Source organism: Astyanax mexicanus, chromosome 22 (assembly GCF_023375975.1).
Source record: "Astyanax mexicanus isolate ESR-SI-001 chromosome 22, AstMex3_surface, whole genome shotgun sequence".
Lineage (NCBI taxonomy): Eukaryota > Metazoa > Chordata > Actinopteri > Characiformes > Acestrorhamphidae > Astyanax > Astyanax mexicanus.
In genome coordinates, this window is record NC_064429.1 from 35,772,361 (window position 1) to 35,787,005 (window position 14,645).

General features: G+C 34.2%; 1 protein-coding gene across 1 annotated transcript; it reads left to right on the top strand.

The window, feature by feature from the left end:
- The first annotated feature begins 1,514 nt into the window (after positions 1-1,514).
- On the top strand, positions 1,515-13,074 carry coq5 (coenzyme Q5, methyltransferase). The gene is made up of 7 exons (XM_007234166.4): positions 1,515-1,740; positions 3,093-3,242; positions 4,712-4,933; positions 7,622-7,728; positions 7,829-7,917; positions 10,265-10,376; positions 12,375-13,074. Exons 1-7 carry the CDS (start codon positions 1,539-1,541, stop codon positions 12,474-12,476), a joined length of 984 nt encoding a protein of 327 aa, XP_007234228.1. The 5' UTR covers positions 1,515-1,538; the 3' UTR covers positions 12,477-13,074.
- The last annotated feature ends 1,571 nt before the right edge of the window (positions 13,075-14,645 follow it).

Consider the following 14,645-nt stretch of genomic DNA (forward strand, 5'->3'; position numbering starts at 1 on the left):
CCCTCAGTCACTGTGAAAGCCCCCCGTCCCCGGGGTGTAGGGTGCTCTGAGGGTGCGCTGGGCTGCAGCCGGGCCTTTTGTGTGGCTGTAAATGGAGCCGATGGGACCCTGGTGACTTCAGGACGCTCATAGAATGCTCAGCTTTATTCGGCACCGAGGGCCGGGCCGGGGGGTCAGGGCCCCCAGGGGTCACCGTCCTTTCAGTGGCCGAGCACAGCAAGAGCACTGTGGGAAACAGGAGGAGGAGAGACCTACAGTACACAGCTCTGTTTATTACACACTAATAAACAGATTTATACACCAATAATCTATTTACACATTATTTACAGGATATTAACAGGGTTTAAACCACCCTGTTTCATAGTTAATGAATAGTGAAGTGATCTATCCGACTATGAAGGAACACATAAGCAATCATGTAGTAACTCTGTGAAGCATTTAGGTGCTCTTTAAGCTGATAACTCTGATTAACTTATCCTGTACAACAGAGGAAACTCTCACTCTTCCTTTCCTGGAGCGCTCCTGATGAGTGCCAGTTCCATCATTTTAATGTATTCATTGTATACCGACTCCTTCACTTTACAACTTTACATCTGATGCTTTCAAACACATTTAGAGGCAAACAATTCAAGTAATTAACTCTTGATGAGTTCAGCACAGCTGTTAACTGAAAGCCTGAATTCCAGGTGACTCTACCTCTACTTTTTTTTTAAGATGTCAATTCATTATTAAATTTAATGAATAATTTAATTAGTAATTTATTACATTTTATCACAACTAAAATACTCTATACCTGAGTTCTGGTCTTTGGCTCCCTCTAGTGCTAAAAGCTTATATGTGACTCTGACTGCTGGAACTGTGTATAAAAGTGTTATATAATTGGAACGAAGTGATATTTATAAACACTATTATTAGTGTTCAAACATATTCTATTTATCTCCTTATGTATTGTCTATTTATTTAGAGAATTTAGAGAATTCAGAAAATAAAAATCAATGCTTTTATTAACTGCTTGCTAAAAAGCTCACAATATTAATATTAAAGAACACTTTAATACTACGGGTTTAGTAATCTTGTTTTATTTATAAGTAACATATATACTGTTTATTAATTTTAAATTACCTGTACAGAAAGTAATGTCAAAAAGACGGACTAAGAAACAGCTAAGAAAAAAACATATCAAATATATAGACATATATAAACATGTATTAGACATAACACATATAAATAATAATTGCGCTTTTGTTTATTCTATTTTTCTTCCTTATTTTTTTTATTTATTTAGATTTTTAAAAATCTAATATACTAAAGCAAAATAAGCAAATTAAATTAATTGCTAATAAACCTACAACCTCTTAAACTACGACATTAATTTATTTATTAATAAATAGCAAACATATTATTTATTAATTTATTCTTACCTGACTACAGAAATCTATTTCAAAAAGACGGACTTTTATGTTGTAGTTCTTTAACGGCTTAGAAAAACTACAACCTACAGTCGGTCGCGCGTTTATGACGCGTATCTCAGCGCAAAGATGGCAGCGTCCTTTAGAGCGCTCAGTAGGAAAGTTGTGAGGCAGGTGAGGAGAAATGTCACCTTTGGGTTCAGAAACCGGGTCAGAACCGCCGGGTTTAACCCAGAACTGTCCGCGTGCCGGTTCTGCAGCGGCGGGGCGGCCGGGAAAAGCACGCATTTCGGGTTTGAGACGGTTTCGGAGGGAGAGAAAGCAGAAAGAGGTGAGAATTTAAGGTGTAATTGTGAAACTAGACTGTTTTTTATTAATACCACCTTAAATTACATGTAAATATAGTTTAATTAAGTTTACTGGCCTCAGAATTCTGAAATTAACTGCTTATTTTTTAGCTTATTTTAGGAATTGTCCGTTCCACCTTAAATAGTGCAGCAGTTACGTTCTGAGGCCTGAGGCGCCATATTGTAACTGCTGCACTATTTAAGGTGGAACGGACAATTCCTAAAAAAAGCCAAATTCAGCCTGATATTGATGACATTTCTAATGATGATTATTAATGAAATACATGTTTAAACCCTGCTAAACCATTTAAAACCCCAGAGCCTAATGTGGACTGTTCTAGCTTAGTATAGCCCTATACAAAATACATATATAAATTTAAAATTAAATATTATTTTGTATAATATTAAGCTGCAGTAAAATTAACTATGTGTTCTTAGCAGATTTTCATTTGGTCTCCCACCTTTTTTTTTTTTTTTTTTTTTTTTTTTTTTTTTTTTTTTTTTTTTTTCATTGCTTAATTTAAAACCTGTATGTATGTGTGTAAATATATACAGTATCATAGAATGATAGATAGATCTTTATTGATTCCTTTGGGAAGAAAATACATTAAAATTAAATAAAGAAAAACATATATACACACATATAACTTACATAAAGACCAATTTAATTCGATTTCATTCAAATCATTTTGTTTAGGTATGTTACAGTGTACACTTAAAGGGTAACTAAACCCCCTGATTTTAGCTGACTCCACCCTGCGAGGAGTAGTTTGAGAGGGGCAGTGGGTGATGTATGGGTTTAGAGGTGGGGCAGAAGGGAGAGCTGATTGGTCTGAGCAGTGTTCCTCTGGTTCCTCTGATTCCGGTAAGATGCAGATGGTTGGACGTCAGCAGGGGGGTGGTATTATTGATTATTATTATTGGGGGGTTTATTCAAATTTTAAGCAGGACTTAAATGTTTTAATACTTCAAAGAAACACATTTTAGCTGTTAATGAAAAAAATATGATGTAGGATTTAGTGGCACTTTCAAAACATTATTGCATACATACACACAATCCATTCATAATATTCTTAGTATTACAATTATTATTATTATTATTATTATTATTTGATCTCTCATAATTTGCAATGAAATTTATTTTTTCTTTTTTTTTTCTTTTTCTTTTTTTTCTCTTGTTTTTACACTTTCACGTGTGTGACTTTGTAATAAAAATGGTCATCCTTCAAAGAGAACTTTCATACCGTTTCCTGCATAAATACTGACCCATATTAACTCATCTCCTGTGTGTGTGTGTGTGTGTGTGTGTGTGTGTGTATATATATATATATATAAGTGTATAAGGTGTTTGAGAGCGTGGCTCAGAAGTATGATGTAATGAACGATGCGATGAGTTTGGGGATTCACCGGCTCTGGAAGGACGCTCTGCTTCACGTTATGAATCCTCAGCCTGGCCTCAGACTGCTGGACGTGGCTGGAGGAACAGGTATATTTATATTTATATTAAATTTAAATTTACATTTATATTTAGTGTAATTAGAAGACACCCTTATCCAGAGCAACTTACAAAATTGCTTCGCTGTTTATAAATTATCCAGAGCTAATTTATAGAGACTAAAATCAAGAGATACACCAAGCTTCTATAACGTTTAGGTAGTTGGGGGATAATTGTTTGTTTAGGAGCTCTTTCAAAAGAAGGAGTCTTCAGTCTTTAGATGTTTAAAGACAGCGAGTGTCTCTGGGTGGCGAAATTAAAATGCCATACTAGGGCTGGGCGATATCGATATGTATCACGATAAAAATCGTATCACTATCTGTTACACTTGAAGTTTTTTTTAAACTCATAAATGAGAGAATAAGGGAGTTGTGGCCAAGCTCAGGGACAGACACTAGGATGTTTATTTTGAGATTATTTACTGATAACGTTTATTAAAATATTAGCCTTTAAGTTTTGGTACATTTAAATTATGCTAACATTTAAAAAGTTTTAAAGCAAGTGACCTGAAAAGGTGGTGGAACAAATAAAGTCAAGTTATGAAATTATACACTTCTTTTGCAGTACAGTCTTTTACTAGAGTTACATTACTACAACTCGTCCAGTCCAGTAACAGCTCAGAGTTTAGCTATGTCCATATGCAGCTACACAGATTATTTAATCTTCTGTATTTAGTCAAATATCCAGCACAGTAATCTCTCTGTCTGTGGATTCAAACACTCGTCTCGCTCTGTCCTGCCTGCAGAAAAATAAGAACAGCACCTTGTCTGAGGAGCTCCTGCTGCTGTTCCTCACTGTATAAGTATTTTTATCAAAGTAAAATAAGAAAAACATTAGCAAACAGCAATTATTCACTCAGAAAGAGAGGAAAGGAATTGCGCAAGCGACCCACAGCTCTGATAAATGTTGCTTTATTCAGCAGTGATAAAACTCCCTAAAACTCTGGATACAAGGTGCAAATAAACTTCAAGAGCTAAAGAACTAAAGCTCTTTTAAATATAAAAATACTTTAGCTTAAAGGACAATATTAAAGCACATTGAACTTTATTTATTTGTTAACTAGAGAAAGAAGGAAATTAAGGCTGGTTTTAATACTTTAATGCCTCTAATGGCTTCAATAAAAATATATTGTAAATTGATATTAAACTTGTCTTACTTCAGCAATAGAGCTTTAAAAATACAGCAACATTTCTAGTGTTTATGGAACTGTTTAAATACTTAGTTTGGTAAAGAAAGCCGTGTTAAAGTGTTATAGTGTTAAAGTTGTTGGCGTATCTCTTTTTAAGCTCTATTGTTTAAGTTCTTCAGCTGTTTTTTCTTCATGAGTTTTTTTTGGAAGGCTTTTCAGAAGAAACAATAAAGCAGCAGGTGTCCCAACACTTTTGTCCATATATCATTTAAACTCTGCCCCTGTTATTAGATGGTATTAGAAGTTTATTCGTGTTGTTTTGTGTTTTTAGGAGATATCTCCTTCCGTTTTCTGGAATACTCTCGCTCCGTCCGAGATCGACAGCTACGCCACAGAGCACGGGCCAATCAGACGCCTTCCTGGCAGCAAATCAGCAGCAGTTACAGCTCGGAGGAGGCGGAGCCTGTGGACTCCTGGGCGGTGGTGTGTGATATTAATAAGGAGATGCTGAAGGTGGGCAGGGAGCGAGCGGAGAAAGCAGGAATCACCAAAGGTACGATCAGAGCTTTTTAATTCTGTATTAAATACATTACTGTAAAGAAACAGTAAACTTTACTAGAGTTCACGATCAGAGTGTTTTAAATAAAGGCTTAACTCAAAGCCAATTCATACCTGGCTGTGTTTAATCAACTGAATATGATTAGCAATAGCATCTGGTCCCATTCTGCAAATTAAATAAGGATTCTTTAAGTTAAAGGAGAACTCTGGTGTAAAATGGACATTGGGTGTATTTATTATTAAAACGTGATTAAATTTTCTTATCTTTGTTGAACAGCTCACCTCCGCTCTCCTGCAGCTTCCTGAGATACAGTATTTTCTGCACTATTTTAAAACAGGCTTTAAAATAGAATGGATGATATGGGGCATATTTTTGCCACTGCAGATAAATCGCTGTCCACACCGTTATCCAGCTCAAAGTAGCTCCACACTTCATTGCTAGAATCTGGAGAGCCCTGACATTTAAAACGAGGCATTAATAACTTAAAAACTGCACAAGAAGCTTATTAAAACACACTGTTTACATCCTATAGTGTAGGTAAATCTCCAGCGCTGCCATCTTAAATTTAAGTCACAATAAATCAACTGTCGAGCACTTGAACAAAAAGGTAGGATAGTTGAGCAGATTGCAAAATAAATTTTTGGAAATGTATAAATTCCAGCTGTTGCTGAAAATATCTGGTAACTGTTGATATTAAAATGCAAAGAACCAACAACAAATTACATAAACATATAAACATTGCTCAAAATGTTTTACTATTCGTTCTAATGCTCATCAGTTAATTTATTGTGACTTTAATTTAAGCTGGCAGCTCTTGGAGATTTAGTTACGCTATGGGATGTATACAGTGGTGTTTAATAAGCTTCTTGTGCAGTTTTTAAGTTATTAATGCATCGTTCTAAATGTGAGGGCTCTCCTGATTCTAACAATAAAGTGTGGAGCTACATTAAGCCTGAATAACGGTGTAAAAAGTGATTTATTTGCAGGGGGAAAAATATGCCCCATATGATGCATTCTATTCTAAAGCCTGTTTGGGCGAAAAGCACAAAATACAGGATCTCGAAAAGCTGCAGGATAGCGGAGGTGGGCAATTCAACAAAGGTTTTATTACATTTCATCACTTTTTAATAAATACACCCAAAGTCTATTTCACACTAGACTTCTCCTTTAAAGTCTAACAATTATATATATTTTTATTAGTCGATTAGTTGCAGTTATTTTTTATCATATCCTCTATGTGTATTTTTTATTGGTGAGGCTCCTGATCTAATGCATTTTTACGGCTAAACTTTTAGAGCCCTAGATTGATTTTGCAGGACATTTTGATAGTTTTATGTACCAATATTAGAATAAAAATAAACAAAGTAAAGTAAAGGAGACATTCACACAGGCTGGATGTTGTTATTCTTAGCAAAATATATCATATAAAATATTTAATTTAAGATGTAAGTAGTAACAGGATATTTTGAACAAAAATATTTACACTTATTTTTGGCCTCTGTAATCCGAGTTGCCAGGTTTGTGGTTTTCCCGCAAAACTGGGCATGAGCCTTCATTTCAAACCACTCTAAAATGTAAATGTACTGACTGTGTTGTGAATGTCTGTGGCAATCTCAGGTATTGGGCAAGTTAATCTTCTGAAGATTCTGTTTTGGGCTGGGTATTTTTACTGAATCTGGCAACCCTGCTCTCGGTTAGGTTTTCTGGTGGAGATGTATCTTGTGGTAAACTCTCTCAATCACTTCAGAACCAGCAGAAACTACAAAAAGTGTGATTTAAACGCTGAGAATATGTTTAAAAGCTTAAAAAACTGATGTACAGTGTATAATATGGGTGTTGTCTTGTCCCTTATCTGGAGTGTTTACACATTTTTAGACACAGAGAGAAAAAAAGAATGAGTGTGTGAGCGCTCTATCACACTTTTTAACAATAAAAACTGTGAAATTCCTTTTTAAAAAGTTTTTAAAAGGGACAGTTTACCATTATAAAGAAGAATATTTTAACCAGGCAAGGAGCCAGGGTGTCACATGATGGTAGTGCTGGACGGTGCTGGGCAATTTTAATGATTAATTCGGTTAATCCAAATTATTTTTTGGTTTTAATGTGATTTTTTAAAATGGAGTAATCTAAACTATCTGAAAACACTCCTCATTTCTGAAGTGTTTATCCGTCTTACCTTGGTTACCAGCGCCTCCAACAGACACTTTTATTTTTTAAACGTTCCTCTGAGTACTAAGCTCCAACACTGTTCCAGCGCTTTCCACACAAACAACCGGTGGGATAAAGCAAATATTTGCTAGAAATAAATCCTACGTTTCTAAAAACTGTGAAAAACAATAAAAAATGATCCTTTAAAGTCTCTTCTGTGACTCGTTTAGGGCGATATATATATTTTTTTAATTTTCAGTCACAAACCGGTGTTCTGAAGTGTATAATCCAGTGTCCGTTAGTGTGTGTTTCTCTAGTTTGATTTTTAGCAAGGGGGTAGGGGAATAAATTATAATCAATTTTTTTTTTTTTTTTTTTGTGAAAAAATTAAAGAGTTTTTTTAGGCCGTAATCGCCCAGCATGAATGGATGGGTATCACAAGAGAGTTTCCAGTTTGTTTCAATTGCTGATAAAAATTTAATTTAAATGATACAATATGACAACTAATGTTTGTGTGTGTGTGTGTGTGTACAGGTTTATCGTGGGTGGTGGGAGATGCAGAAGAGCTTCCGTTTGATGACGATACGTTTGATGTTTACAGCATCGCTTTCGGCATCCGAAACGTCACTCACATCGAGCAGGTAAAGACACGCCCCCTGCACTGATGCAGCCTTTATAACTCCTCCTACATCATTAATATTCAGTGCTGCTGTTATCTGCAGTTACTCTGTGTGTGTTCAGGCTCTGCAGGAAGCTCTGAGAGTGCTGAAACCCGGCGGACGCTTCCTGTGTCTGGAGTTCAGCAAGGTGTCCAACCCGGTTCTGTCCAGGTAAATCAACTGATTATATTATATTATATATAAGAGGAGTTTTTAATGTTCTGGACTGTAGTAAAAATGGTTTGACTCAGTGATGCTGTTTACTTGAAAAAAAAGGTTGATTAAACAAAAAGAACATAAACATACTTCGCTCTGTTTTGGATAGTTTTAAACAGGTTTAAGGGAATATAAAGTTGAATTTTTAATACCATAATATCCTTACTCAAAAATAAATTAAAACAAGCAAAAGTAAATTTTTAAACTCAAAACTCTGTTTTGGATAGTTATAAACTGGTTTAAGGGAATATAAGGTTGAATTTTTTTTAATAAAAAATTGTCTTTACTTAAAAATTTAAAAAATGGCCAAAAAGGTAAGACCATATATAGCCTTATGTATTTTAGCAATTTTAGTGAAAGAAGACATTGTTGTCTTTAAGAGAAGCCCTCTGCTCTGTTTTGAGTAGTTATTAAGTGGTTTGAGGGTAGATAACATTTTTACGAAAAAAAAAACCCTCTTTACTAGATATTTAAAAAATGGATAAAAAGGTAAGACTATAGCTATTTTGGTGAAAAAAATTAAAGTTGATTTTTAAGGGTCAATAAAGCAGGATTTACTTGAAAATGAACATATTGTCCAAAATGGTAAAACTATAGTTTTATGTATTTTTGCAATTTTGGTATACAAATATATATCATTTTAAGCTCAATGCTGACTTTAAGCTTGATTATTTCTAAAAAAAAAAAAAAAAAAAATGTCTTTACTCAAAAAAATGGATAAAAAGATAAGACTATAGCCTTGCGTATTTTTGCGGTTTTGGTAAAAAAGCAAAAGTTCATTTTTAAATTCAATACTTTATGACTGTAAGAATACAATTGTCTTTTATTCAATTATTTATGCAATTATTGTTATGTATTTTTGCAATTTTGCTGAATGTTATGCTGATGTTGATGCTGAATGTGATGCTGAATGTGATGCTGAATGCGATGCTGAATGCGATGCTGAATGCGATGCTGAATGTGATGCTGAATGTGATGCTGAATGCGATGCTGATGAATGCGATGCTGAATGCGATGCTGAATGCGATGCTGAATGCGATGCTGAATGTGATGCTGGATGTGATGCTGGATGTTGATGATGATGTTGATGATGCTGAATGTGATGCTGAATGTGATGCTGAATGTGATGCTGAATGTGATGCGATGCTGAATGCGATGCTGAATGCGATGCTGAATGTGATGCTGAATGTGATGCTGAATGCGATGCTGAATGCGATGCTGAATGTGATGCTGGATGTTGATGATGATGTTGATGATGCTGAATGCGATGCTGAATGCGATGCTGAATGCGATGCTGAATGCGATGCTGAATGTGATGCTGAATGCGATGCTGAATGCGATGCTGAATGTGATGCTGGATGTTGATGATGATGTTGATGATGCTGAATGTGATGCTGAATGTGATGCTGAATGTGATGCTGAATGTGATGCTGAATGTGATGCGATGCTGAATGCGATGCTGAATGCGATGCTGAATGCGATGCTGAATGTGATGCTGAATGTGATGCTGAATGCGATGCTGAATGCGATGCTGAATGTGATGCTGGATGTTGATGATGATGTTGATGATGCTGAATGCGATGCTGAATGCGATGCTGAATGCGATGCTAGATGTTGATGATGATGTTGATGATGCTGAATGTGATGCTGAATGCGATGCTGAATGCGATGCTGAATGTGATGCTGAATGTGATGCTGGATGTTGATGATGATGTTGATGATGCTGAATGTGATGCTGAATGTGATGCTGAATGTGATGCTGGATGTTGATGATGATGATGCTGAATGTGATGCTGAATGTGATGCTGAATGTGATGCTGAATGTGATGCTGGATGTTGATGATGTTGATGATGCTGAATGTGATGCTGAATGTGATGCTGGATGTTGATGATGATGTTGATGATGCTGAATGTGATGCTGAATGTGATGCTGGATGTTGATGATGTTGATGATGCTGAATGTGATGCTGATGTTGATGCTGAATGTGATGTTGATGATGATGCTGAATGTGATGCTGAATGTGATGCTGAATGTGATGCTGATGTTGATGCTGAATGTGATGCTGAATGTGATGCTGAATGTGATGTTGATGCTGAATGTGATGCTGATGTTGATGGTGAATGTGATGCTGAATGTGATGCTGATGTTGATGATGATGATGTTGATGATGCTGAATGTGATGCTGATGTTGATGCTGATGTTTATGCTGAATGTGATGCTGAATGTGATGCTGAATGTGATGCTGAATGTGATGCTGAATGTGATGCTGATGTTGATGATGATGCTGATTGTGTTTTGCAGGTTGTATGATGCGTACAGTTTCCAGATGATTCCGGTGTTGGGCGAGGTGATCGCTGGAGACTGGAAGTCATATCAGTATCTGGTGGAGAGCATCCGGAAGTTTCCCGACCAGGTAACAGTTCACACTTCTGCAGATTTACACTAATATTTACATTTAGCTTGTTTTAAATTGGGCTTTTTAAAAACTAGCTAAAAAAAATCTTATTTTAACCAAAAACATGCAGACAAAACTAATTCAAATCTGTCTTTAAACTGAGGTTTTACATTATCAGATTATGATTGTCCAAGTTTAGCAGTATTGCTTATTTAACCCCTTAACCGGACTTACAGATGTAGGTGATATAAAACCCTTTTTCTTTGCAGTAAAATAATACCAGTTATTTACACTCAGAAAACGTAGTGCTTTAAAGTCTTTCCTACAGGAAACTTTACTCTTTACTCCACACAAAAAAATCAGATCAATCTCAGGAATCAACTGAGGAAGGTGTAAAATACACCTTTAATAATCACAACTCTTTATACAACTTTTTATATAAACAGCAGAGATGATGTAATGATACAGGAAGCTGTTACACATGCTGAAATACTTCATATTTTGTATATTAAGCTCTTTAACAAAGACAGACATATGGTATAGCATATTAATAAGGTTTATAAATTAATTAATTTATATTAATGTGTACATACATACACATATATAAATACACATACACACATGTATATATGTATATGTGTGTGTATATATATATATATATATATATAAATAAATAAAATGTATTTAGTTAATTCATTTATAATAGATGACATATTTTACTATATAATTATATTAAAATCATATTACAATAATATGTTCTAAATATAAATATATATTATAAGTAAACATATAAAGATATATATATTACAAAATATATATAATATAAATAACAGTATATATATATATATATATATATATATATATATATATTTGACTAATTATATAAAATATATATATAGTCAAGTCAAGTAGTTTTATTGTCAGTACTGCATATGTACAGGACATACAGAGAATTGAAATTACGTTACTCTCCTTCCCAATTTTACAGCAAGTACAGATAATAGATATAATAAAGGAGAATGGGAGACACTATGTGTACATTACAGCAGGGACACAAATAGACATACATGAGACAAAAACAAGGTGCAGTGGTGTGGGGGAGGAATAGATATATAAATATAAGTAAATAAGTAAAAATAGATATATAATTATAATATAAAAGAGTGGGAGACACTATATGTTCAATACAACAAGACACAATAAACATACGTAAGACAATAGTGCAATATTGATGGTGATTGAGATGGAATGACAGTATAAATAGTAAATAACAGTAGTGCAAATACGGTATATGGTATATAGCTTAAGGCTGGTAAAGTGAATGGGTGCGTAAGTCCTTAAAGTTCACAGTTTAATTAAGTGGAATTAAAGTGCGTATAGACAGTGCAAGTATATGAGTAGTGCAGGTGTTGTGTAGTGCAAGTCCGTTTGGAAGGGACCAGTACTTTGTGCATTGTAGTGCAGAGTTTCAGTACTTTATTAGTGGGGGGGTCAGGATGCTGAGTGAGTGTGTGCTGGGGGCAGGATTGGGATGGGGGGTAGAGCAGGAAGAGAGTTCAGCATCCTCACAGCCTGATGGATGGGGCTGTCTCGCAGTCTGCTATATAAATATAAATATAAATAATAAGTATAAATATAAGTAAAAAGAAATAAGATATATAATATAAAAGATATATATATAGTGTGTGTGGAGAAACTGAATTATACTTCAGTAACCAATAGATAAACACTTCAGAAATGAAGAGTGTTTTTGACTGTATGTAAAGATGTAAAATCTCAATTACCACAAATTAATCATAAGAAATTGCCCATCACTACTTACTATGTAGAAAAAAATGCCCACATCCAAATTTTTAATAGAAAACAGCAGCATTGGAGATAAAAAATGTGTTTTTAACGTGGTCAGCAGATCAGGTCTGCAGTTTTTCTTCGTTTGTTCTGATTTTGATATCTGCTTAAATATCAGAATGTTTATCTTCATCTCTTCATTATTCTGTCTTCTCCTCTCGTTTAAAGGAAACGTTTAAGGACATGATCGAGGACGCCGGCTTCTTCCGGGTTCACTACACCAACCTGACCGGGGGCGTCGTCGCCATTCATTCAGGATTTAAACTCTGAGTACTGAAGACTTTCGCAAACACAGACTGAACCCAGTACAGTGATCAGTACCCGCTCTGACCAGCAGGGGGCAGCAGAGGGAGTCCAAGAGACGCTCTGCAGGAGAAACCTACGGATACAATCAACCATCTGCAGCGCAAATGAGGCGGAGTTTACACTTTACCTTTAACACCTGGATTCTGTTTATCATTAGTGGTTTAATGAACAAACTGACCTGCAAAAAGTCATGGGACAGGAAATAGCATGTGTCCCATGACTTTTGGCATGTCCCACAGAAGCTGAAGTATGTTGCACTGAACTGTGGGAAATGTGGACCTGTGGGCCAAACTCCAACTCCCATAATTCACCTGGCTCTACTGTAATAATGAGCACACTAAACAGTGTTCCGTCTTCAACCACACTAACAAGATAGCACCTCACCACGTATACCGGTGTGGGTGTCCCATGACTTTTGGCATGTCATTCTTTAGTCAAAAATGTAAAAATTAGGATGGATTTAAAATCTGTACGTAAAAGTAAAACTAGAGCTTTATTTATTTTACATTTTTTTTCAAGTGATTTAAAGAAAAATAAAGTTTTATTTACAGAAAGATAAAAATCGGTTTACTTTGATTCTTTTTGGTGTGATAAATGTAAGGATTGTTTCAAGAATTTATGATGTTTAATTGTAATAGATATTATGTTTATAGGGAGTACAGTATTGTAAAAATTAAAAGGAAGTCACTAAAAGTCCAAAATTAGACATATAGGAAAGCCTTACTTATTCATTTTTGTGGTCTATTTTTTGGAAAATTGGACAAAAAGGTAAGAGTATAGTCTTACGTATTTTTGCATTTTTGGCCAAGTAAAAAAAAAAAGTTGATTTTTAAGTTTTGTTTAAAACAGTTTAGAACTGCTTTGAAGTACTTATTTATTTAAAATAGTATGTATTTAAAAATTACAAATTTGGCCAAAAAGGTAAGACTATTATAGCCTATGTTGTAAGTAGTCATAAACTGGTTTAAGGGAAAATAAACCTGGATGTTTTATTTAAAAAAATGTCTTTGCTAAAAATAAATAAATAAATAAAATAGGTAAGACTTTAGCCTTGCCTATTTTTCCAATTTTGGTAAAGAAACAAAAGTTGTTGTTTTTTGTTCTGTTTTGTTTAAACATACTTTTGAGTATTTATAAACTGGTTTAATGGGAAATAAAACTGGATTTTCAAGAAAAAATGTGTTTACTAAAAATTTAAAAGGTAAGACTATATAGCCTTATGTATTTTTCCAATTTTTGTGAAAAAAGAAAAGGTTTTTTTTGCAGTCCTCTTTGCTTTAAAAGTACTTCTCTGGTCTGTTTTCAGTAGTTTTAAACTGGTTTAAGAAGAAATAAAACTGGATTTTCAATAAAAATTGTCTTTACTTGAAAATGAAAAAGTTGACCAAAAAGGCCTTATGTATTTTTCCAATAAGAATTTTTATTTTTTATTTTTAAGTTCTGTTTTCTTTAAAAATGCTTATCTGGTCTGTTGTTTTGTAGTTATAAACTGGTTTAAAAAAAGGTACATAAAACTGGATTTTTTTTTTAAATGGCCGAAAAGGTAAGAGTATAGTCTTACATATATTGGCAATTTTGGTTTATTTATAAAGTTCAATGCGGACTAATTTACAATGTTGCGCTCTGTTTAGAGTTGTTATAAACTGGTTTAAGTGTAAATTTTTCTGGAAAAAATGTCTTTACATGAAAATGAAAACTTAGGTCGACAAAGACAAAGCCGGATTTCACTCGAAAATGACCAAAAAGGTAAAACTATAGCCTTATGCATGTTTGCAATTTTGTTGAAAAAATAAAAGTTGATTTTTCAGTCTTGTTTTGTTGTAAGTGGTCATCATTGGGGGGAAATAAATACTTTTTTCTTACATTTTCAGCTTTATTTGAAAATGAAAAATTTGGACAAAATAGTAAGACTATAGTCTTATGTATTTTTGCAATTTTGGTGCAAAAAGACAAGTTGATTTTTAAGTTCTGTTTTGATTTATAAGCAGTTATAAACTGGTTTAGGGAGAAATAAAGCTGGATTGTCAATAAAAAAAAAAGTCTTTACATGAAAAGAAATTGCAAAAATACATAAGACTATAGTCTTACTATTTTGTCCAAATTTTTCAAATTCACCTATTTTTGCAATTTTGG